The sequence below is a fragment of the Bos taurus genome, chromosome 25 (genome assembly GCF_002263795.3).
Source record: "Bos taurus isolate L1 Dominette 01449 registration number 42190680 breed Hereford chromosome 25, ARS-UCD2.0, whole genome shotgun sequence".
Lineage (NCBI taxonomy): Eukaryota > Metazoa > Chordata > Mammalia > Artiodactyla > Bovidae > Bos > Bos taurus.
Genome location: NC_037352.1, coordinates 10959008 through 10985939, shown reverse-complemented (window position 1 = coordinate 10985939; position 26932 = coordinate 10959008). Strand labels below are relative to the sequence as shown.

The window sequence follows — 26932 nt, the reverse complement described above, 5'->3', positions numbered from 1 at the left end:
CCAGTAGTCATGTACAGATGTGAAAGTTGGACCATAAAGGAGGCTGAGCATGAAGAATTGACACTTTTGATCTGCGGTGTTGGAGAAGACTCTTGAGAGTCCCTTGGACTGCAAGAAGATGCAAGCCATCAATACTAAAGGAAATAACCCTGAATATTCATTGGAAGGACTGAAGCTGAAGATCCAAGACTTTGGCCACCTGATGCAAAGAGCCGACTCACTGGAAAAGATCCTGATGCTGGGAAAGGTTGAGGGCAGGAGGAGAAGGGGGTGACAGAGGATGACAGATGGTTGGATGGCATCACTGACTCAATGGGCATGAGTTTGAGCAAACTCCAGGAGAGAGTGAAGGACAGGGAAGCCTGGCGTGCTGCAGTCCATGGGATCGCAAAGAGTCGGACACCACTCACTGACTGAACAACAACAACAAAAGACGCAGCAAACATTAGATCAGACAGTCCAATGTGACACAGTGAGCACAGGGCCGAAGAAGAGAACAAGCCCTCAACTTAGGATGACTGCTCTTACCATCACTGTCGCCGACGTCGGGGCTTGCTTTTCTCTAAGAAAACGCCACCAAAAGCCTAAGAGAGGTCACAGAGTACCAGGCACATAACAGACCCTCACAAAACACTGGGGCGAGAAATTCTCCAGGACCAACAATCTAATTTCTTCCACGAATAAACTTCAACTAAAGATTAAATGGAGAGGGGCCTTCCCTGGTGGTCCAGTGGTTGAGAATTTGCCTTTTAGAGCAGGGGGTGCGGGTTGGCTCCTTGGTTGGGGAACTAAGATCCCAGATGCACAGAGCAACTAAGCCTGCGCGCTGCAACTACGCGTCACAACGAAGACCCATGGCAGCCAACGTAAAATAAAAATAAATAAAATCAATTTAAAAAAAAAAGCAGGGAATGAGAGAAAAAACAGTTGGGAAATCTGTAGACTCAAGGAGGCTGAAGCAGTCTATTAAGAGCCCACAATGTGTGGACGGACCCTGTTTGGAACCCTATTCAAGTGTTTGTTTGAAAATCTGAATACTCACCAGATATTTGATAATGTTAAGACATTACTGCTAATTTTTAGGAGTGATATCATAGGACTTTCTTTTTTCTTCTAAAAAGTAGAAGGGCCCTTATGCTTTATTAGAGACAATTTCCCAAATACTTTGGGAGGAAAACAACACCGTGGCTTGGATGAGCCTCAGTGCACCGAAGAGCAGCTGGGGAAGGGGGCACGGACACAGCCAGACTGGCTGTGACGGCCACCGCTGCAGCTGGGCGGCAGTGGGCACCTGAAGGCTCATTATGCTCTTCTGTCTATTCTGATATTCGAAGTTTCCATAATAAAAATACATTTTAAATAAGGGAAGAGAAACTGAAGAAGAAAGAACACGTATATATACGTATATATTCACACACACACATATACATACACACCTGTATGTATAACTGAATCGCTATGCTATACACCTAAAACTAACAAGATATTGCAAATGAACTATACTTCAATTTTAAAAGATAGCGTTCTTTTTAAAAAAAAATACAAAAAATAAGTACTTTGAAAAAACGGACTGCCTATGACCTTTATCATGGAACTAGTTCATTTGTGCACAAGGGCACAGGGAGAGCCTCGAAACCACATCTCCTTCTCTCCAACCTGCTTCATATCCAAGGGTCAATGCAGCTGTCCTGGAGACAGGGCTGTGGCTGATATTAACTGGAACTAATGTAGAAAGCCAAGCAAAGGGGAGGAAAGGCCTGGGCTTAGCATCTCCCATGAATCAGGTGCTAAGGTTCCTTCCTCAGCAAAGTGAAGAGGGTGAACAGAAAGCTAGAGGCCCTGCAATACTGTTACTCATAAGAAATAGGAGGAGGAGTGGGCAGCAGAGGATGAGACGGTTAGATAGCATCACTGACTCAACAGACAGGGATCTGAGTAAACTTTGGGAAATAGTGAAGGACAGGGAAGCCTGGTGTGCTGCAGTCCATGGGGTTGCAGAGTTGGATACAACTTCATGACTGAACATACATATGAAATATACATTTGGTCTTGGGCCACAGTTCTCAGTTCGTAAAACCTGTAGAATTTCTTAAGTGTTGAAAATAAACACTTAGAAAGAACACTTAGAACGCCTTAGAAAGGCATCTTTTGTTATATCAATGAGGTGACTTTCAGAATCACCTAATGATGGGGGCTGGGAGCGAGAAGAACCAACCCCATGATTACAGGGTTAGAACTTCTTGTCCTACCTCCTGGCCTCCAGCGAGGGGAGAGGGGCCAGAGGTTGAGTCAATCATCCATGGTCAATGATTTCATCACTCCTGCTCTGTAATGAAGCTTCTGTTTTTAATGGAGAGGACAGGGTTCCGAAAGCTTCCAGGGTGGTGGACACATGGGTCTGGGGAGAGCAGAGTGGCTGGAGAGGGCATGGATGCCCTATTCTCTTTCTGCATATCTTGTCCTACATGTCTCTTCCATCTGGCTGTTTCTAATTTACACTGTTCTACAATAAACCAGATATCTAGTGAGTAAAATGTATGAGTTCTGTGAGCCGCTCTAGCACATTAGGGCTTTCCTGGTGGCTCAGATAATAAAGAATCTGCCTGCAAGGCAGGAGACCCGTGTTCTATTCCTGGGTTGGGAAGATCCCCTGGAGAAGGGAACGGCAACCCACTCCAGTATTCTTGCCTGGAGAATCCCATGGACAGAGGAGCCTGGTGGGCTACAGTCCATAGGGTCACACAGAGTTGGACACAACTGAGTGACTAGCACACGCACACACAAACACACATCTTTTACAGACAGGGCTTCCCAGGTGGTGCTAGTGGTAATGAATCCTCCTGCCAATGCAGGAGATGCAAGAGCCTCGGGTTTAATCCCTGGGTTGGGAAGATGCCCTGGAGAAGGAAATGGCAGCCCACTCCAGTATTCTTGCCTGGAGAATCCCATGGACAGAGGAGACTGGCAGGCTGCAGTCCATTGGACTGCAAAGAGTCAGACATGACTAAGCTGCTGAGCACATCTTTTATAGCTACAGCCTGAAATACTTAGAAGTGGAATGATATGAAAACTCAAAATACCACGAGAAACTGGAGAGTAGGACGACATAGAGATGAAGCAAGACTGGCCAGGAGTTATTATACCAACTGTCAAAGCCACACTATGGGTGTTTGGAGGCTGATGAAACTCTTCCATTTTGGTACCTTTCTATAATAAAAAGATTTTAAGAATTCCTTGGAGAGTTAGCCTTGTTAGTCATTTACACTTTATTGAGAATTATCCCTAGCCCTCCAGAAAGGAGGATTCCTCACCAGTATTCATTCACACATAACAATTGCACTTCAATACCCAGTTCTGAAGGGTAAGCAATCGTTCTTCCTCTTAGGAAGTAAGAGCATAGTCTCAATCCACCCAGCAACATGGAATATTAAAACACAAAAACATGTTCATGGATCAGAAGAATCAATATAGTGAAAATGAGTATACTACCCAAAGCAATCAATAGATTCAATGCAATCCCTATCAATCTACCAATGGCATTTTTCACAGAGCTAGAACAAATAATTTCACAATTTGTATGGAAATACAAAAAACCTCAAATAGCCAAAGCAATCTTGAGACAGAAGAATGGAACTAGAGGATTCAGCCTGCCTGACTTCAGGCTCTACCACAAAGCCATAGTCATCAAGACAGTATGGTACTGGCACAAAGACAGAAATATAGATCAATGGAACAAAATAGAAAGCCCAGAGATAAATCCACACACCTATGGACACCTTATCTTTGACAAAGGAGGCAAGAATATACAATGGAGAAAAGACAATCTCTTTAACAAGTGGTGCTGGGAAAACTGGTCAACCACTTGTAAAAGAATGAAACTAGAACACTTTCTGACACCATACACCAAAATAAACTCAAAATAGATTAAAGATCTAAACGTAAGACCAGAAACTATAAAACTGCTAGAGGAGTACATAGGCAAAACACTCTCCAACATAAATCACAGCAGGATCCTCTATGACCCACCTCCCAGAATATTGGAAATAAAAGCAAAAATAAACAAATGGGACCTAATTAAAATCAAAAGCTTCTGCACAACAAAGGAAAATATAAGCAAGGTGAAAAGACAGCCTTCAGAATGGGAGAAAATAATAGCAAATGAAGCAACTGATAAAAAATTAATCTCAAAAATATACAAGCAACTCCTGAAGCTCAGTTCCAGAAAAATAAATGACCCAATCAAAAAATGGGCCAAAGAACTAAACAGACATTTCTCCAAAGAAGACATACAGATGGCTAACAAACACATGAAAAGATGCTCAACATCACTCATTATCAGATAAATGCAAATCAAAACCACAATGAGGTACCATTTCACGCCAGTCAGAATGGCTGCGATCCAAAAGTCTACAAGCAATAAATTCTGGAGAGGGTGTGGAGAAAAGGGAACCCTCTTACACTGTTGGTGGGAATGCAAACTAGTACAGCCACTATGGAGAACAGTGTGGAGATTCCTTAAAAAAACTGGAAATAGAACTGCCTTATGACCCAGAAATCCCACTGCTGGGCATACACATTGAGGAAACCAGAATTGAAAAAGACACCCCAATGTTCATCGCAGCACTGTTTATAATAGCAAGAACATGGAAGCAACCTAGATGTCCATCAGCAGATGAATGGATAAGAAAGCTGTGGTACATACATACACAATGGAGTATTATTCAGCCATTAAAAAGAATACATTTGAATCAGTTCTAATGAGGTGGATGAAACTGGAGCATATTATACAGAGTGAAGTAAGCCAGATAGAAAAACACCAATACAGTATCAGATCAGATCAGTCGCTCAGTCGTGTCCGACTCTTTGAGACCCCATGAATCGCAGCATGCCAGGCCTCCCTGTCCATCACCAACTCCCAGAGTTCACTCAGACTCACGTCCATCAAGTCAGTGATGCCATCCAGCCATCTCATCCTCTGTCGTCCCCTTCTCCTCCTGCCCCCAATCCCTCCCAGCATCAGAGTCTTTTCCAATGAGTCAACTCTTCACATGAGGTGGCCAAAGTACTGGAGTTTCAGCTTTAGCATCATTCCTTCCAAAGAAATCCCAGGGCTGATCTCCTTCAGAATGGACTGGTTGGATCTCCTTGCAGTCCAAGGGACTCTCAAGAGTCTTCTCCAACACCACAGTTCAAAAGCATCAATTCTTCAGCGCTCAGCCTTCTTCACAGTCCAACTCTCACATCCATATATGACCACAGGAAAAACCATAGCCTTTACTAGATGAACCTTTGTTGGCAAAGTAATGTCTCTGCTTTTGAATATGCTATCTAGGTTGGTCATAACATTCCTTCCAAGGAGTAAGCGTCTTTTAATTTCATGGCTGCAGTCACCATCTGTAGTGATTTTGGAGCCCAGAAAAATAAAGTCTGACACTGTTTCCACTGTTTCCCCATCTATTTCCCATGAAGTGATGGGACCGGATGCCATGATCTTCGTTTTCTGAATGTTGAGCTTTAAGCCAACGTTTTCACTCTCCACTTTCACTTTCATCAAAAGGCTTTTGAGTTCCTCTTCACTTTCTGCCATAAGGGTGGTGTCATCTGCATATCTGAGGTTACTGATATTTCTCCCGGCAATCTTGATTCCAGCTTGTGTGGAATTCTTCCAGTCCAGCGTTTCTCATGATGTACTCTGCATATAAGTTAAATAAACAGGGTGACAATATACAGCCTTGACGAACTCCTTTTCCTACTTGGAACCAGTCTGTTGTTCCGTGTCCAGTTCTAACTGCTGCTTCCTGACCTGCATACACATTTCTTAAGAGGCAGATCAGGTGGTCTGGTATTCCCATCTCTTTCAGAATTTTCCACAGTTTATTGTGATCCATGCAGTCAAAGGCTTTGGCATAGTCAATAAAGCAGAAATAGATGTTTTTCTGGAACTCTCTTGCTTTTTCTATGATCCAGTGGATGTTGGCAATTTGATCTCTGGTTCCTCTGCAATACAGTATACTAACGCATATATATGGAATTTAGAAAGATGGTAACGATAACCCTGTATGCGAGACAGCAAAAGACACACAGATGTATAGAACAGTCTTTTGGACTTTGTGGGAGAGGGAGAGGGTGGGATGATTTGGGAGAATGGCATTGAAACATGTATAATATCATATAAGAAACGAATCGCCAGTCCAGGTTCGATGCAGGATACAGGATGCTTGGGGCTGGTGCACTGGGATGACCCAGAGGGATGGTACAGGGAGTGGGGCGGGAGGGGGTATCAGGATGGGGAGCATGTGTACACCCGTGGTGGATTCATGTATGGCAAAACCAATACAATATTGTAAAGTAATTAGCATCCAATTAAAATAAATAAATTTAAATTTAAAAAATAAATAAAAATAAAACACAAATACAAACCCACACAAAATGTTTCATTTTGAGGAACAGTTTAATGGAGATCTCAGCTCAGAGTTTGGTATTCTGAACCCTTACACAGAACACAGGCTTCTATTTAAAAGTCTGTTTTTGTTTGTATAAAAATGACTCTCAGATCCATCAAGAGTGTTAGAACCCACTGGTGCCGATTTACGAAGCCAGCCCTGCTGGTATAACTCCTCCCAAGGTCCTAGCTGCTTCAGGAACTCTTCCGTTTTATTAAAATGATGATCACATTCACAGTTATCCACAGCATGTGATTATGAATGTATTTTTTACCAGCTTGATGCTTAAGCTTACTTTTCCATTAATAGTAACTCTGCCTTTATAATGAGAACAAATGCCACTAATACACATTTATTTCACCCATGAGCAAAAATTCAGGGACTAACTACATTCACACAGTAAATGATAAGTATCCTATAATTTGAAAAATCAATCAACAGCTAGCTGAGTCCTTCCACACAGGAGGAAGTAAAGATCTGTTTGCTGAGGACGGACTGGCAGCATCGTACACAGCACACAGGCAGGCAGACGGTGGGGGGAAGCGGGGCTGTGAGCAAGACCTAGGCCAGCATGGAGAAGGCAGAACAGAGGAGCCTGGATGGACAGACAGGGAAGGGGGAGGCATCTGTGCGTCGCTGACACTTTCAAAGCTTCGTATCAACTAAGGCAGCGGCCCCCAACCTTTCTGGCACCAGAGGCAGGTTTCACGGAAGATAATTTTTCTACAGACTGGGGGTCAGGGGATGATGATGGTTTGGGGATGATTCGAGTGCATTACATTTATTTATATGTGCACTTTATTTCTATTATTGTTACATTCACTCCACCTCAGATCATCAGGCATTAGATCGCTGAGGTCGGGGACCCCTGAGCCAAGGTACTTCGGAAGTAAGAGAGACAGATTCTAACCTGAGCTACAAAAGAATTACTGTCAACAGTCAGGAAATTGGGAGAACTTGACCCAGAGAAGGAAATGAAGCCAGAATAGCTCTGGCCAGTACCCATAGGAGCAAACAGAAAGTCATCAGGACCTGGCTGTTGAATAAATGGCCTCTCAAGCATTCTTGCCATTCTTGGTCAATTCAGGAGCTAAAGCCCCAACTGCCATGGCTCAGCTCACAGGCCTGCCCCCAGGCCAAAGGAGGCAGAGTTTACCCCCCAACTGAGATGGCAGGACATGGTGGGGCCACCATTCTCCAGAGAACGTCAGCACAGAAGGGAAGAAGCGAGCACAAGGGAACCTCCTGTCTACTCCAGGCACTGAAGTGGATTCTTTACATTTAATCCTCAAAGCAACTCGACCAGTAGGTATTACCTGCCCAGTTTTACTGACAGCAACACTGAGGTGTAGAGAGGTCAGGTGACCTGCTCAGGGGTACACGGTGGTGAGAGGGCCAAGGTGAACTCAGTCTGACGCAGGACACCTGTGCTCTCCAAGCCACCAGGCTATAGGAGGCGATGTGGGTCCAAAGTCTGAATGCTATCAACATTCTCCATTTTTCTTGATGGCAACTGCTAGGGAAAAAGTGGGAAATGAGTCCAAAGCAAGAGAACTGTATTTGAAAGTGTTAAGAATCTTAGAGGAGATCTATCTTGGACACATCCAGGATCTTTTATCCTCAAAGCCCTTGGTGAGAACAAATCCATTTCCTCTGATGCTGAGATCTTCAGGAGGGATGGGAAGTGGACAAAAGAAATTTCTGAGCATCATCATTGACAGTCCCAAAGAAAAGGAGAGGAACATTTGAGAAGTTCCAAGTAGACTGAAGCAACTTAGCAGCAGCAGCAGCAGCAGAAAGTAGACACCCGAACTGCAAAACTGCCAAGGACATAGCTCAAGGAGCCCATGAGGCAGGTGTCACTCTATGCCTGCACCTCTGGCCCTTCAAACCTGTTTCTTAATGATCATAATGGACATGTCTTCCTCACCCCCTACCCAGGTGAGCTTCCCCAGGGGCAGATACTGTGTCTTGTTCATCTGTGTAACCGACACCGATGAGCCTTGGTTATACAGATGCTTCCCATGGATGAAACATCACTGACTCTGCAGTCAAAAATGAAGGAAAACTCAGTCTAGGCAAGAAGAAGCCATTTGAGGAATGTCTCTGCTTCAGACTCACATCTCTGTTGGCTCACTTTCTAGAGTTATCAATTCTACTGCTCCTGGGGGAAGGGAAGCCGCTGAAGATAAGAGAACAGGAAGCTGAAGGCTGGACACTCAGGGGGACTCAGTAAATATGTGCTGGATGAGCTGGTACCACCCATCTGTCACTCAAAGTCCCCTCCAGACTCTCTAAGCTAAAACTTCTCCTAAAACTGACAGCAGAAAAATGTGCATCTCCTCCAAAGAGCCCTGATTCCTCTTATTAGATACGGAATCCCCTCCACCAGGATGCTCTGAGTAGAAGGCGTACCCGGTACAACTCCCTCTCTCACCCTGAGCAGTGAGAGAAGTCCGTCTACCACTCTTTGAACATGACCCTGAGTAGCTGAACCCACTTGACTGGCTGTCATCCCATTCAATACTTACAAAGCTCCTACTGTGTGCTGGAGCCAAACTGGGCAATAAATATACCCTGAAAAAGTCAATAGCCACAGGTCGCCAGAGAAGCTCCCAGCCTGGCATACTCCTGCTAGTCGCTTCAGAAGCAGGTTGGTACCAGAGCCGATAGAACGAGTTTCTTCCTCACGCGGTAAGTGAGGGTGTGAACGAAGGCCCCTCCAGCAGGTTCAAAATGGCTGACAGGCCACACGTCCGTCAGCTACTGCTGGGGACCCCCTCATCTCCCTCCACGTCTGGCTCAATGGGACCACTGCCTAGCCCTTCTCTTCAAAGACTCTTTTCCTCAGGGAGCCCAGCCTTCAAGTACACAACTGGAAGATGAGTCTGGGCCCTGGGGCTAGATGCCCTGAGGGATTCAAACTCAGCCCTGCTTCTTTTCAGCTGGGGAACCCCAGACAAGCTACTTCACGTCTCAAAATCTCATCAGTGGACAGCAGCTTCCTCAAGGAACTCGGCTGAAGACCGCGAGGGTGCAGACGTGACGCCTCAGTGCAGCAAGCAGAACTGAAAGTACACGCTGCCAGCAGGCTGCCAGGATTACCGCGGCTCTTACACGATGTTTGATATTAGTATTCTTTCCTGCCAGATTAACCTACGCCTGCCAGGACTCTCTTCCATCCTGATTTCAAAAGTTGACCATCACAGGGTGTCAGGAACTATCTTTGCACACTCCTTCCAATCCGGGCCCCTGAGTCTTACCAGCCACTATGTACGGTGTTGCTCTGGCTTCTCAGCTTTTGGTGCAGCTGTGTGCAGGTGGGTGGAATGGTTTTAATGCTTTGAAAGACACCTAGAGAAAGAAGGCTCGGGAACTCCAATTTCACTGGGATGAATCAGAGGAGAGTCATTCAACTGCTGGGGTGTTTTAAATAGTCATATTACTTCAAACAAAATGTTTTTGCTTCTTTTGCCCTTTTGAAATGGAAAGAGAACATGTGGACTCTTCCCCCACATCCTTTCATTACTCCACTCCAACGTGTGTTTACAACTCTTCTTGGTAAAAACCGACCCATTAATAAAATGACAGACGAGCATCACGAAGAATGGGCTTGATTAAGGCCAACAGAGAGGGTTTGGCAGAAGTCGTGATAAAATGCAGCTCGAAGGCTATTCACAAATGAAAGATGGCTGACAGCACCTCACTTTGCAAACAAAAACAATGAAAAATGAGTGCAGGGTAGTGAATGCCATGGGAGGACCATCTCCACTCCAACCTCACCTCTCATCGAGCTCACTGACCAGAGACACTGACTCCTCTTCTCCCAGGGGTAACAAAGACATGGAGAAGGTTTAAGGCTGGCACGATCAATCTACCCCGACTGCCATTCCCTCTGATGTAGGAGTTCAGCACCGATCTCGCTCGCAGGCAACAAGAGCAATGATGTCAGGGGGTGGGACACCAACTTCACATCAGACACCTAGATCTTTCCTGCCCGTCAATGCTGGAACACAGGGAGGTTGTGAGACCCTCTCACAGTCACAGGAGGTGGGGAGAGGGCACCCAACAAACACTGAATCAACCAGCCAACCAACTGAGCAGTCAGCCCATGAATGGACCGTGGTGCTTCCTCAGTGGGTCAGGCAGTTACTTCCTCCTGACCCCCTTTCAAGCTTGAGCTTCCGATGAGCATGTCAGCCCCCTAGATCGCCGCCCCAGGCCCAGAGTCCAAAGGAATCCGGGGACACGAATGCTGGTCTCTACACTTGGCGGGTCTGTCGACATCTGTACAAGTGGACACCTTATCCTGGTTTCCCTGAAGGGACAGAAGCTCCCAAGCCGTTTCCCCCTGGCCAGAACCCTTCACCCTTCCTAGCTCAGTGACTCTTCATTCATTCAGCAACCAGAGATGTCCCTGTCCCAGGAGAATTTTAAATACTTTCATTCTAGGACTATTTAGCTAAAGTCACCACTTGGCAACAAACAGTCAGTGAGAATAGAGATCGAAGAGAGCCTCTGCCACCCAGAGACTCAGAATTCGCCAGCTCCTGAGAGTAAGGGGCTTGTTCCTCTCTCCACTTGGGCTTTCTACCAACAGCCAATTCTGGTCTCATGACCCCACAGAATGAGGGTCCACAGATGGGCGTGGTGGTGGCAGAGACCCTCCGGGTGTTAGAGGAACCACTGACCGAAACCACCCACCCTGGCCAGGTGCCATAGTAACTCACCTGCATGAGTTATCTTAAGCAGGAGGTCCTGGGAAGGAACATGGAACTAACAAGCTACCACCAACCAGAAGAATTCAGGAAAGATCAAAAGGAAAGAGAAGACACCAGCCCACAAGTCCCACCAACCTCCCAGAAGGCTTCCCACTGGAATCCTTCTTGGCTAAGTGATGCGCACGCCACCAGGAAGGTCCCAGAGTCGGAGAGACTGGCCAGAGACGACCCAGAAACTAACCGCATCATGTGATTCTAGCAGTCCACTACATCGATATTATCCCATTTCTCAGCACAATGTTGGATGTGATACTCTCTTCTGTTTTAAATATTCTCCAAATCCAAGAGTACAATTGTTTTCTTATTCTTCACATTATATGTGTTTTCTCTCTTACCACAGGTTTCTCATTAAATGATACCTTTCAAAGAACCACGTCTTAGGGTTCTATATCAATTACAATGTGGTTTAACCATTTTACGATTTGTTTGTTGGTGGGGGAGGTGGTGGGGCAATGGCCACTGGTTGTTTTGCCAACATCTGTCTAACACACTAGGGCCGTGTCTGAAAAGTCCTGTAGGCAACCAATGTCGGAGATACACATCAACGCCATCAGCCTTACCTCGATGAGCTTTCTTTCATAGGAGCTTGCGAGTTCCTCGGCAACTTCTCCGGGTTTCTGCTCAGGGACTGTAACTTCTCCATCAATGTTCCAAAGATTTGGGACAACTTTTGGGAAAAGAAAGACTTCTGTAAGTAACTTAATCAACTATAATTTCCTCAATTAAATTTTTTTTCTGTAGAATTTTTTTCTGAAGAAAAAAATTGTTTTTCTTCTTTTCCAAATGGCTTCTCTGGAAAGAAAGCTCTTGTTAAAGAAGAAAAAAAAAAAAATCACAATTACTAACTACTTCCACATTGCATCATTTTCACACAAGTACAATAAAGTGAATGATAAGCTATATTTAAAAACGGAATAACTGTCCTCGAGATAGACGCACAGACGTCTAGGGAACAATCTTGTCGCTACTTTCCATTTCAGGGGAAACAGATGATGCTTTGACAAGATATAAGAGCCTACATGCGCATCTTCTATGTTGGTTAATTTTCTTTTTCTCCACCAAAAAGTTTTTCAGGGAGGTAGTACCTGCCTACAGCATGAAGTGAGATGGCAGTAGGGCCGCTCAGGCAGCATCTAGAATCAAGGAAGCTTCTGGAAAAACTCCAAAGCCAGTGCACAATGATAATGCAAAGACATCTCCACGAAATACGGGCTCTCAGATCAGCACAAGAATTAGCACAGTATTATAAGAAACCTTCACACTGTCCTCCATAATGCCTGCAACAAGTTACACTCCCACCAGTGGTACAGGAGGGCTCCCATGTTCCCACACCATCTTTAGCATTCACAATTTGTAGACTTATTGATGGCCATTTTGACTGTTGTGAGGTGATAACTCATCGTAGTTTTGATTTGTATTTCTATAATAATTAGTGATATTGATTCTTTTCATGTGTCTGTTGATCATCTATATGTCTTCTTTGGAGAACTATCTGTTTAGGTCTTCAGCTCATTTTTGATTGGGTTGTTTTTTCCATATTAAGCTGTATGAGCTAAAAATAGCGTTACCATAGGATCCTGCAAGTCTAGACCCTGGGCCTCTACCCAGAGGAAACTTTTAATTTGAAAGGATACATGCATCCCAATTGACAGCAGCATGATTTACAACAGCCAGGACATGGAACCAACCTAAATGTCCATTGGCAGATGAATGGTAAAGACGACGGGGTACATATACAAATGAAATACTATTCAGCCATAAAAAGGACTGAAATAATGCCATTTGCAGCAACATGTATGGACCCAGAGATTGTCATACTAAGTGCAGTAAGTCATACAGAGAAAGACAAATGCCATAGGGTATCATTTATATGTGGAATCAAAAAAACTGAGGTACGTGAACTTCTCAGCAAAACAAAAATAGATTCACAAAGAAAAAAAACTTATGATTACCAAAGGTGGTAGTTCAGTGGTGGCTATATCAGGAGTTTGGGATCAACATATACACATGACTGTATATAAAATAGGAAAACAACAAGGGCCTACCGTATAATACAAGGAGCTACACTTGCTATCTTAAAGTGACCTATAATGGAAAAGAATCTGAAAAGATATATATGCACAACTGAATTACTCTGCTATATCCTTGAAGCTAACACAACACTGTAAATCAACTAGACTTCAATAAAAAAATCTGCACAGTAGATGCCCATGGAAATTGCTTCTACAATAGAAACTGATAAAATACGACAGAAGTAGATAAAACCTGGAAAAGAGCCAGATAATTCCAAGATAAGCAGGAGAACAAGAGTAGGAAAAATGGCCACATGAGCAGTTAAGAAAATCCAGTGGTGTGATTTAAGACTGTAGACTCTCGCCGGGTCTGAAAACAAGCATCAGGGCTGCAGAGGCCTGTGTCCTAAGATGAGACTCCTGGATGCACCAGTCAAGTGTGATGAGACAGCAATGAGGCAAAACAGGAAGCTACGCATAGTCCTCCAGCCACGGGGATGTGGGAGGCACAGATGCTGGTCAGGCACTCAGGCAGAAGTCAACACTGGGAAAGACTGAGCAAAATGGGAGTGGCTTCTGGGCCTGATCCATGGCTCCACCTTCAGCCCTTCATGGAGCCTCCATCAGGCTACAGCTGGTCCAGGCATCTGAGTGACCATACAGAACATGCTTGAATAAAACTGCAAGGCATTTCCCATCAGGAAGCTTCCATAAGCCTCATTCTTATCCATCAGAGGGCAAACAGAATGGAAACCACAATCACTGAAAACTAATCAAACTGATCACATGGATCACAGCCTCATCTAACTCAATGAAACTATGAGCCATGCTGTGTAGGGCCGCCCAAGCTGGACGGGCCATGGTGGAGAGTTCTGACAAAACACAGTCTACTGGAGAACGGGATGGCAAACCACTTCAGTATTCTTGCCTTGAGAACCCCATGAACAGTGTGAAAAGGCAAAAAGATACGACACTGAAAGATGAACTCCCCGGGTCGAAAGGTGCCAGATATGCTACTGGAGAAGAGTGGACAAATAACTCCAGAAAGAATGAAGAGATGGAGGCAAAGCGAAAACAATGCCCAGATGTGGATGTGACTGGTGATGGCAATAAAGTCCAATGCTATAAAGAACAATATTGCATAGGAACCTGGAATGTTAGGTCCATGAGTCAAGGTAAACTGAATGTGGTCAACCAGGAGATGGCATGACTGAACATCGACATTTTAGGAACCAGTGAACTAAAATGGACCGGAATGGGTGAATTTAATTCAGATGACCATTATATCTACCACTGTGGGCAAGAATCCCTTAGAAGAAATGGAGTAGCTCTCATAGTCAACAAGTGTCTGAAATGCAGTACTTGGGTACCATCTCAAAAGTGACAGAATGATCTCTACTTGTTTCCAAGACAAGCCATTCAATATCACAGTAATCCAAGTCTATGCCCCAATCATTAATGCTGAAGAAGTTGAAGGTGAACGGTTCTATAAGGACCTACAAGACCTTCTAGAACTAACACCAAAAAAAAATGTCCTTTTCATCATAGAGGACTGGAATGCAAAGGTAGAAAGTCAAAAGATATCTAGAGTAACAGGCAAGTAAGAAATTAGAGTACAAAATGAAGCAGGGCAAAAGCTAACAGACTTTTGCCAAGAGAATACACTGATCATAGCAAACACCCTCTTCCAACAACACAAGAGAAAACTCTATACATGGACATCACCAGATGGTCAACACCGAAATCAGATTGATTATACTCTTTGCAGCCAAAGATAAAGAAACTCTATACAGTCAGCAAAAACAAGACCAGGAGCTGACTGTGGCTCAGACCATGAACTCCTTATTGCCAAATTCAGACTTAAACTGAAGAAAGTAGGGAAAACCACTAGATCATTCAGGTATGACCTAAATCAAATCCCTTATGATTACATACTGGAAGTGACAAATGGATTCAAGGGATTAGATCTGATAGACAGAGTGCCTAAAGAACTATGGACGGAGGTTCATTACATTGTACAGGAGGCAGTGATCAAGACTATCCCCAAGAAAAAGAAATGCAAAAAGGCAAAACAGTTTCCTGAGGAGGCCTTACAAATGGCTGAGAAAAGAAGAGAAGCAAAATGCAAAGGAGAAAAGGAAAGATATACCTATATGAATGCAGAGTTCCAAAGAATAGCAAGAAGAGATAAGACATCATTCCTAAGTGATCAATGCAAACAAATCAAAGGAAAACAATAGAATGGGAAAGACTATAGATCTCTTCCAGAAAATTAGAGATACCAAGAGAACAATTTCATGCAGAGATAGGCACAATAAAGGACAGAAATGGTGTGGACCTAACAGAAGCAGAAGATATTAAGAAAAGGTGGCAAGAATACACAGAAGAACTATACAAAAAAGATCTTCATGACCTAGATAACCATGATGGAGTGATCACTCAGCTAGACTCAGACATCCTGGAATGCGAACTCAAGTGGGCCTTAGGAAGCATCACTACAAACAAAGCCAGTGGAGGTGATGGAATTTCAGTTGAGCTATTTCAAATCCTAAAAGATGATGCTGTGAAAGTGCTGCACTCAATATGCCAGCAAATTTGGAAAACTCAGCAGTGGCTACAGGACTGGAAAAGGTCAGTTTTCATTATTCCAATCCCAAAGAAAGGCAATGCCAAAGAATGCTCAAACTACCACACAATTGCACTCATCTCACACAGTAGTAAAGTGATGCTTAAAATTCTCCAAGCCAGGCTTCAGCAATACATGAACCGTGAACTTCCTGATGTTCAAGCTGGTTTTAGAAAAGGCAGAGGAACCAGAGACCAAACTGCCAATATCCGCTGGATCATTGAAAAAGCAACAGAGTTCCAGAAAAACATCTATTTCTGCTTTATTGACTATGCCAAAGCTTTTGACTGTGTGGATCACAACAAACTGTGGAAAATTCTGAAAGAGACGGGAATACCAGACCACCTGACCTGCCTTCTGAAAAATGTGTATGCAGGTCAAGAAGCAACAGTTAGAATTGGACATGGAACAACGGACTGGTTCCAAATTAGAAAAGGAGTACATCAAGATTGTATATTGTCACCCTGCTTATTTAACTTATATGTAGAGTACATCATGTGAAATGTTGGGCTGGATGAAGCACAAGCTGGAATCAAGATATTTGCTGGGAGAAATATCAATAACCTCAGATATGCAGATGACACCATCCTTGTGGCAGAAGATGAAGAGGAACTAAAGAGCCCTTTAGATGAAAGTGGAAGAGGAGACTGAAAAAGCTGGCTTAAAACTCAACATTCAAAAAAGGAAGATCATGGCATCTGGTCCCATCACTTCATGGGAAGTAGGTGGGAAACAATGGGAACAGTGAGAGACTTTATTTTGGGGGGTTCCAAAATCACTACAGATGGTGACTGCAGCCATGAAGTTAAAATATGCGTGCTCCTTTGAAGAAAAGCTATGACAAAACTAGAGAGCATATTAAAAAACACAGACGTTATTTTGCCAACCAAGGTCTGTCTAGTCAAAGCTCGGTTTCTCCAGTAGTCAAGTATGGATGTGAGGGTCAACCCGTAAACAAACCCGTAAACAAAACACCATGGTTTTGAACCGTGGTGTTGGAGAAGACTCTTGAGAGTCCCTTTGACTGCTGGGAGATCAAACAGTCAATTCTAAAGGAAATCAGTCCTGACTATTCTTTGGAAGAACTGATGCTGAAGCTCCAATACTTTGGCCACCTGATGCAAAGAGTCGACGCACTGGAAAAGACCTTGATGCTGGGAAAGACTAAAGGCAGGAGGAGAAGCAGGCAACAGAGGATGAGATGGCATCACTGACTCAATGGACTTGAATTTGAGCAAATTCTGGGAGATGGTGAAGGACAGGGAAGCCTGGCATGCTGCAGTCCATGGGGTTGCAAAGATCAGACACGACTTAGCGAATGAACAAGGACATCACAACAGAGACACGATAAAGAGTAAGTATTGATTTTTTTTTAGTCTTTCTAAAGGCACCACCCTTACAAAAAATGAGAATCAGAAAGAAAACACAACAAAATTTTAAAAGCTGAGAAGTAGACCAGCAACTGGTGAATAATTTGACAGACCTGAGAAAATTTCATTCTCAGCTGCAAGTGGGCAATTCCAAAATACACTCTGATTAAAATGAACAACTTGTTTAAACTGCTAAACGAGACACTTCTAGGAGTAAGGGTGAGCACCAGCTAACAGTCCAAAGAAGGGATTAACGAGTCGGTCTTAAGAAGCAACTAGCAGATGACGAAAGAGCTTAGTCTTTGGAAAAGGTGAAAAAAAAAAAAATAGTAGCTGTGCCTGAATTGAAGGCAGGGGTATCTTACTCACAATAGAGGTAAAAATAATACATAATAAACTTTTGCAGTTCTCCCATTTTTCTCCCCTTCACAACTCCCAGTGTGTTAGTCACTCAGTCGTGTCCAACTCTTTGGGACCCCATGGACTACAGTCCACAAGGCTCCTCTGTCCATGGATTTCTCTAGGCAAGAATACTGGCGTGGGTTGCCATGCCCTTCTCCAGGAGATCTTCCTGACCCAGGGACTGAACCTGGGTCTCCCATGTTGCAGGCAGATTCTTTACCATCTGAGCCACCACCCACCCACCCACCTCCGAGAGGAGCAGGCATACACCTCTAGGCAAGGGAACTGATAGCCCGATCCTAAGAATCTACCAGCCAAAGAGAAAAGCCCTAAAGGGCTCAATGTGGGAGGCTTTTCAGGGAAATGGCACAGCCCCACCACCCCACCAGGAAATGATCAGGGGTAGTTTTTAATCAGTGTTTTAGCGTCCCATTCTTGCATGTGAGAAGAGAGCCAGGAATCACCTTTTATTTAAGGCAAGCCCCTAAAATGAAAGACAGGGACTAGAATAAACAAACAGAGAAATCAAGCTGTAGGAAAGGAAAATTATTAAGCAAGAAGAACACTTCAAAAGCAAGCTATGTGTCACATTCCCAGAGAGAAGAGAAGGAGCAAGTTGAGAAATGGAAGAGAAGGATATTTGGAAAAAACCCACAGAGTGTAAGAAAGCCCTTTGGAAAGCAAAACCATGACAGCAGAAATGCAGCATCAGGCACAAGGGAACAGAAGGCAAAGAAACTTCTAGAGAGCAGAGCCAAAGGATGACAAAACAGAGAACCAAAGAGGAAATCACGCATTACCAAGTGAGAAGAGCTCAAGAAAGAAAAAACAAAATAATAGAGGAGGAGGAAGTCAAAGACACAATTCAAGAAATGTCCCAGAACTAAAATGTCCCAGAAATGAGTGCTGAGGTCGAAGAGCTCAGTAGGAAAGAGCTCCATGAGGACAAGCTAGGCGATCACAAGCTAACAGTGAAGTTCCAGAACACCAGAGACGAAGATGAGAGGGTGTAAGTGCCCAGAGTGGAAGGAGAATTTTTACAAAGGATAAAAAATTAGCCAGGACATGGAAACAACCTAGATGTCCATCAGCAGATGAATGGATAAGAAAGCTGTGGTACATATACACAATGGAGTACTACTCAGCCATTAAAAAGAATACATTTGAATCAGTTCTAATGAGATGGATGAAACCGGAGCCTATTATACAGAGTGAAGTAAGCCAGAAAAAAAAACACCAATACAGTACACTAATGCATATATATGGAATTTAGAAAGATGGTAACGATAACCTTGTACGCGAGACAGCAAAAGAGACACAGATGTATAGAACAGTCTTTTGGACTCTGTGGGAGAGGGAAGCGGGAATGATTTGGGAGAATGGCATTAAAACATGTATAATATCTTATAAGAAATGAATCGTCAGTCCAGGTTCGATGCAGGATACAGGAAGCTTGGGGATGGTGTACTGGGATGACCCAGAGGGATGGTATGGGGAGGGAGGTGGGAGGGGTGTTCAGGATGGGGAACACGTGTACACCCATGGCGGATGCATGTTGATGTATGGCAAAACCAATACAATACTGTAAAGTAAAATAATAATAATAAATAAATAAATATTTATGCTTAAAAAAAATTAGAAATGGCATAGGATTTCTAAACAGCATCAGTGTAAGCTAGAAAACAATAAAGGGCTATCTTCAACACCCTGAGAGGAATGATTTCCAACCTAGAATTATCTACAGAGCCAAACCATGTGAGAAATGCTAAGGACGTTTACAGACAAGCAACGTCTCAAAAATTTTATCTCCCACCCAAAGAAGAGAAGAAATCTAAAATGAGGAACACAGAGATGCCAAGATATCAGGGACCCAACACAAAAGTGAGTTGTGAGAAAATCCTTCATGACAACCAAAGTGGAAGAAACCCACAGGCCCATCATGGATAAATGGATAAACAAAGTGTAGTGTGACAACACAATGGATCATTGTGTGAAAGTGTGAAAGTGAAAGTCGCTCAGTCGTGTCTGACTCTTTGCAACCCCATGGACGGTAGTCCATGGAATTCTCCAGGCCAGAATACTAGAGTGGGTAGCCTTTCCCTTCTCCAGGGGGTCTTCCCAACCCAGGGATGGAACCCAGGTCTCCTGCATTGCAGGCGAATTCTTTACCAGCTGAGCACAAGGGAAGCCCAATGGATTATTATTTAGCTTTAAAAGGGAATGACGTGCTGACCCTTGCCACAATATGGAGATACCTTGAAAACATGCTGCTGAGTGAAAGAAGCCAGCCACAGAGGATTCACACTGTATGACATCATGAAACGTGCAGAGCAGGTACTGGTTTCCAGAAGTCTGGAGGAAGGAGGGATGGGGAGTGACTGCTCATGAGTCTTGGGTTTCTTTCTGGGGTAATAAAAGTGTTCTAGAAAATGATGCTTGGACAACCTTGCGAACGTCCCAAGAAGCAGTGAACCGTGCACGGTAAGGGGTGACTGGTGCAGCATGTGAATCACACTGCAATAAATGAGGAGTGAACTGGAAAGAACAGGCACACAGAGGAGTCAGGCTGCTTCCAGCTGAAGATCAGAGGACTCCAGGAGACACCATCTCAGGACGACACTGATGACTCAAGTGTTTGAAAATACTGAGATTTTTACAACTGAGGGAGCCTCTGGAGTTGAATTAGTGAAAAGTACACATAATACCAAAAAAATTTTTAAACTCAAAACAGTTAAGCATTAACTTTGAAGAAATGTAAAAGTTGTCCAAAAATACTGATCATGTATGTATGTATCTCATGGCTGAGCTGTGGAGAGCATTTTCAGAGTCATAATAATGTAATCACGGACCACTGACTGAACCAAAATGATTACGTGACTGTGCTAGATTATATGACAACTGGAGGGTGTGTGCTTGTGTGTGTTGTGTGTGTGTGTGTGTGTGTGTGTGTGTGTGTGTGTACACACATACTTCAAGGGTGTGAAGGACCAGAGAATGCTACCCTTCATCTTCCACAATAAGAAGTCAATAAACAGGAGGAGAGGGGGACCATAGAGGATGAGACGGTTGGATGACATCACCAACTCGATGGACCGGAGTTTGAGCAAGCTCTGGGAGTTGGTGATGGGCAGGGAAGCCCGGCATGCTGAAGTCCAAGAGGTCACAAGGAGTCGGACACGACTGAGCAACTGAACTGAACTGAACAACTTAAAAAAAAAAAAAAATCAACAAGAAATAACAGACAAATTATTCAGAGATATCAAGGTAACTACTGAAAGAATCAGTTAAAAGCTTAAAGTAGGAATTCCCTGGTGGCACAGTGGGTAAGAACTGTGGGTAAGGAACACAGGTTTGACCCTGGCTGGAAAGATTCTACATGCCTCAGAGCAGCTAAGCCCGGGAGCCACAGCTACTGTAGCATGTGGGCCTAGAGCCCGTGCTTTGCAGCAACAGAAGCCACTGCGATGAGAAGCTACGGCGAAGAACAGCCCCCACTTGCCACAACTAGAGAAAGCCTGCTCGCCACAATGTAGACCCAGCAGAGCCAAAAATAATAAATTAGTTTTTTAGAAAATGGTTTAAAGCGTTTGCTTGTGAGTAGTAGGAAGTGGGGGAAGATGGTGGCTGGAATCATAGGTCTTTTATCGACAAAGCTCATATTGTACTAAAATTCAATTCTCTGAAAAACTAAATTCAATTTTATTTGGTGAAAAAAATTTTTAGTTTTCAAATAAAAAGCTGAATGCATTTAATCTAAGATCAAGAATAAAATAAGGATTCCCACTCACCACTTTTGTTCAGCATAGCACTGGAAGTCCTAGCCATGGTAATCAGACAGGAAAGAGAAATAAAAGGAATCCAAATTGGAAAGGAAGAAGTAACACTGTCACAGTTTGCTGATGACATGATATTATATATAGAAAATCCAGAAGATACCACTAAATACCTACTAGAGTTCATTAGTGAACTCAGTAAAGTTACAGGATACAAAAATAATATTCAGAAATCTATTGTATCTCAATACATTACTAACGAACCATAAAAAAAGATAAATTTAAAAAACAATTCCACTTACTGTCACATAAAAAAGAATAAAATACCTAGGAATAAATCTAGCCAAGATGGTAAAAAATCTGTACTCAGAAAACTATAAAACACCTATGGAAGAAACTGAAGACAACACGAACAGGTAGAAAGATACACTGTGTCCATGAAATGGAAAAACTAATATTGTTAAAATGACCATAACACTCAAGGCAATCTACAGATTCAATGCTGCTGCTGCTGCTAAGTCACGTCAGTTGTGTCTGACTCTGTGTGACCCCATAGACGGCAGCCCACCAGGCTCCCCCATCCCTGGGATTCTCCAGGCAAGAACACCGGAGTGGGTTGCCATTTCCTTCTCCAATGTGTGAAAGTGAAAAGTGAAAGTGAAGTCACTCAGTTGTGTCCAACTCTTAGCGACCCCATGGACTGCAGCCTACCAGGCTCCTCCACCCATGGGATTTTCCAGGCAAGAGTACTGGAGTGGGGTGCCATTGCCTTCTCAGACAGATTCAATGCAATCCCTATCAAAATACCAATGGCATTCTTCACAGAACTAAAATACTTCTAAGGACCCAAATAAACAAAACAATCTTAAGAAAGAACAGAGCTGGAGGCATCACACTCCCTTGATTTCAGACAATACTACAAAGCTACAGCAATCAAAACAGTATGGTACTCACATAAAAAAGGACAGCAGGATCAAGAGAACAGAATAGAAAGCCCAGAAATAAACCCACACTTTAGGTCAATTAATCTAAAACAAAGGAGGCAAGAATATACAATGGGGGAAAGATAGTTTTTTCAACTACTGATGCTGGGAAAACTGGACAGATACATGTATAAGAATGAAATTAGAACATTCTCTCATACCATGTACAAAAATAAATGCAAAATGGATTAAAGAACTAAATATAAAACCAGAAAGTACAAAACTCCTAAAAGAAAACATAGGCAGAACACTGTTCAACATAAAGTGCAGCAATATTTTTTCAATGTTCCTAAAATAAACAAACGGGATCTAATTAAACTTAGAAGCTTTTGCACAACAAAGGAAACCATCAGCTACAACAGAAAAGACAAGCTACCAAAAGGAGAAAATATTTGCAAATAACATAACCAATTTTTTATTTGTATCAGGACTTCCCTAATAGCTCAGTTGGTAAAGAATCCACTTGCAATGCAGGAAACCCCAGGTCGATTCCTGGGTCGGGAAGATCAGGTGGAGAGGGATAGGCTACCCACTACAGTATTCTTGGGCTTCCCTGTGGCTCAGCTGGTAAAGAATCCTCCTACAATGCAGAAGACCAGGGTTCAATTCCTGGGTTGGGAAAATCCCCTGGAGAAGGGAAAGGCTACCCACTCCAGTATTCTGGCCTGGAGAATTCCATGGATTGTATAGTACATGGGGTCACAAAGAGTCAGACACAACTGAGTGACTTTCACATAACCAATAACAGGTTAATATCCAAAATATATACACAGCTCTCTACAGCTCAATATCTAAAAAACAAACAACCCAATTTTAAAATGGTCAGAAGATCTAAATAGACATTAAAAAAAAAAAGATATACAGATGGCAAACAGACACATGGAAAGATGCTCAACATTGTTAATCATCAGAGAAATAAAAATCAAAGCCACCAGCGGCATCACCCCCATCAAAACCGCTAATCATCAGAAGACCACAAACAATAAATGCTGGAGGGAAGCAAACTGGTGCAGCTTCTGTGGGAAACAGTATGGAGGTCCTCCAAAAGCTAAAAACAGAACTACCATATGATCCAGCAATGCCACCCCTGGATATATATCCAAAGAAAATAAAAACACTAATTTGGAAAAAAAAAAAAAATACATACACCCCAGTGTTCATAGCAGCACATTATTTACAATAGCCAAGACATGGACACAGCCTAAGTGTCCATCAACAGGTGAATGGAAGGAGATGTACCTCTACAGCCTACAGATCAATATTAGGAACGTGAGGGGAGCCACCTCTCTACTGGCAAGGTGAATCTGGGGCGAGGCACCGGAAGCCACTTGTCCCTTTAGTTGAAGTTTGTACAAGCATCACATCTATCAGTGTGTTTTCTAGCCCAAAAGATTTCACCTGCCATGGGAGCAGGTGTTCACATGCAGGTGTTCAAGGAAAGCAGCACAATAAAAGTGTGAGTAACATCAAGTCATATGAGAGCCCAAAACAGCAGCTTACAGCACTGCTTCCTCCTCTCCACACATCCTCCAGCAAACCAGTCACCTTGGAGAGGGTAACTGCCATTGAATCCTGCACATCAAATCTGAACGACAGACACACACCTCTGTGACTGATTGCACTTCATGTTTGTTGTTGCTGTTTTAAGATATGTTTCCTGAGAGTGATCTAGTAAATCTGGGCACAGAAAGACAACTCAACAGCCCAGGAGGAAACAATCTGGGTCCAAAAGGGCTCACTCTGAATTCCAGAATACAAGACTTAAAAACACTGGCTAGCAATGCCGTCTCAAGCCTAAACTTTTTCATTAACAATCTCTGTCCACAGTTTGACCTTCTGCCCTGCTCAAGCGCTGCACAAAGAGGACGGAAAGAAACTCTGACCCACGTGTTTAGATATTTCAACCATGGAGGAGAAAGTTGTATAGTAGCCTGCCCCCATCTGCAATTTAATTTCCATGGTTTCAGATACCTGTGGTCAATTGTGGTCTAAAAATATTAAATGGAAAATTCCAGAAATAAACATTCAGTTTTTAATCACGTACCATGCTGAGTAGCACGGTGAAATCTTGTACCATCCTGCCCTGCTCAGGACATGAACCATCTCTTTGTCCAGTGTATTCAATGCTGTAGATACAACCTGCCTATTAGTACAGGACAAAACAGCATATATGGGATCTGGCATTATCCACAGTTTCAGACACCCACTGGGGGTCTTAGAACATAGCCCTGGGGGATGGTGGCCAGAGGGTGGGGGATGGGATAAGGGATACAGTGTCGAAACGGCCAAAACATAAATCCAAAAGCAAAATGGAGTAAGGGCTGGATTTAATTTGCTAAACACAATTTGAAAGCTACATCCATACACAATGGGTCTTCATAAAAATAAAACAGTGATAATTGCTTCATCTTACTTGGCACTTTGGAGTTGACCAAGCATCTTCAAATGCTCCATTCACAGAAACCTTCATATAGGACTCAATATGGCCAGCTGAGGTTTGTGCCAGAGCTGAAGCTATCTAGGTTATCTGTCTAGCACAGAATGCCTCATAACCCAGGCAACCTACTTAACATCCACATTAGTCACGGGAAAATTTACACTTTATTTACTTGTACAAACTCTGAGCAGTCAGCAGTCTTCTCCTGTATGTATTTCCTTGATGGCATAATTATCCAAGTTAGATTCCAAATGGAAAAAACATTGGCAAAAATAATAAGCCTTCTCTACACCCAGAGAGACACAGAAAGTGTGTCTGGTACAAACACATTCACTTTAATCAGAACTATCTTTCATGTTCTAGAGAGGCTGTGGGTTTGTTAGCACCACTGTTATTTACACTTGGAGAACAGGACAGCCTTTCGCCTCCTTGCAGCCTGCCGAGGTATCTGTGATAAGTCACCTGAAATAAGCAGATGCTAAGCTGGTCTCACTAGCAGGCAAGGCACCAGAGAACACATGGGGTTTTTTGCCTAAATTATTTTAAGCCAAGCTTCGGCTACCACGGAGAGTGGCCTGGCAAACAGTATGATAACATTACTGTTTTCCTTTCAATATGAACAATCTTAGCATGACCCCAGCTGCAAACAGTATGAGGTGCAGGCCGTGGAAGAGGATAAAGAACCATCTAAAATTCAGAGACGGTTCCCTTGAACATTCTTATGGACACGAGGAGGTGTGCCAGGTCCTGTGACCGCGGGCCGGGTGTGGTGTGACGGGGACTGGGGACACTTGGAGGCTCCAAAGGAGAACTAATCTTCCTGGGTATGGTGACAGTGACCTCACAAGGCAGCAGGGACCCACATTTGCTCCAGCAAAGGAATGAGTCTTCATAACAACAGCACCCACCATTCTGAGCACTCGCTGCTGCGGTGAGGGGAGGGCGCGGTGAAGAAGACACTGTGTGGTCTGCCATCAGACAGACGCCAAGTGCAAAGTCTGGTTCTACCACTCACCAGAGAGCGACCGTGGGCAAGTCTTTGATCCACTCACTCAACAACTAGCTACTTACGATTCATTACATGCCAGGCACTAGACATGCCCGCACACCAAGTCTCTCAGTCATGTCCGACTCTTTGAGACCCCACAGACTGTAGCCTGTCAGGTTCCTCTATCCGTGGGAGTATCCCAGCAAGAATACTGGAGTGGGTTGCCATTTCCTCCTCCAAGGGATCTTCCTCACCCAGTGATCAAACCCATGTCTCCTGTGTCTCCTGCATTGGCAGGCACATTCTTTACCACTGAGCCACCAGGGGAGCCCTTTCATAATAACCCTCGTTTTTGCTGTTCAGTTGCTAGGTCATGTCTGATTCTTTGTGACCCCATGGACTGCAGGACACCAGGCTTCCCTGTCCTTCATTATCTCCTGGAGTTTGCTCAAACTCATGTGCATTGAGTTGATGATTCTATCTAACCGTCTCATCCTCAGCCACCCCCCTTCTCCTTTTGCCTTCAACCTTCCCAAGCATCAGGGTCTTTTCCCAAACAGTCACAGGATGAAACACCATAAAGCAGGCAAAGCACTCAATTCGTGTGCAGCCAGGGGTCCAGATGCCGTTACCACTGGGGTCATCCTTCAATGCCTTCTGCCTTGCCATGCACTCTGCTGGGCACGTTACTATATGTATTACACATACTGTTCTCACAGTGAACATACATGGTAGATGTTATTAACCCCAGAAAAATGAGTTTCCAAGGTGTTACGGCATGAGCCCAAGGTCAGACAGGTACCAAAGGGCAGGTTCAGGATGAAACCCAAGCCTCTGTTCCTCCCCCCACATGCTCCTGCCCCAGCTCCGTCGGCAGCAGAGTAACTAGAGGGGACACACCCAGTCTCTGGCTCAGACCTTTGTTCAGCAGGTGTTCGTGAGCCCAGAAAGTCAAGGACAGGCTGGGGTCAGGGGAGGTGGCTCCAGTGTCACAGCAGCAGGTGTCACCAGGGCAGCAAGTCTCCGGCATCTCTCAGGACAGCTTCTCTTGGGGGCTTTCTGAGTTACCACTGAACATGTGCAGACTTTTCAGGGATGGGGAGCAGATGAACTCAGG

The 26932-nt window shown here is 43.8% G+C and overlaps 1 protein-coding gene across 5 annotated transcripts in view; it reads right to left on the bottom strand.

Annotated features, from left to right (window-relative positions):
• The window catches only part of SNX29 (sorting nexin 29), a 597448-nt gene that overhangs the window by 293684 nt on the left and 276832 nt on the right, over positions 1-26932 (bottom strand). For all 5 annotated transcript variants that reach the window (XM_024984883.2, XM_059881310.1, NM_001076862.1 and 2 more), the window contains 1 exon segment: positions 11785-11891. In XM_024984883.2, the coding sequence (XP_024840651.1) occupies positions 11785-11891 (107 nt within the window).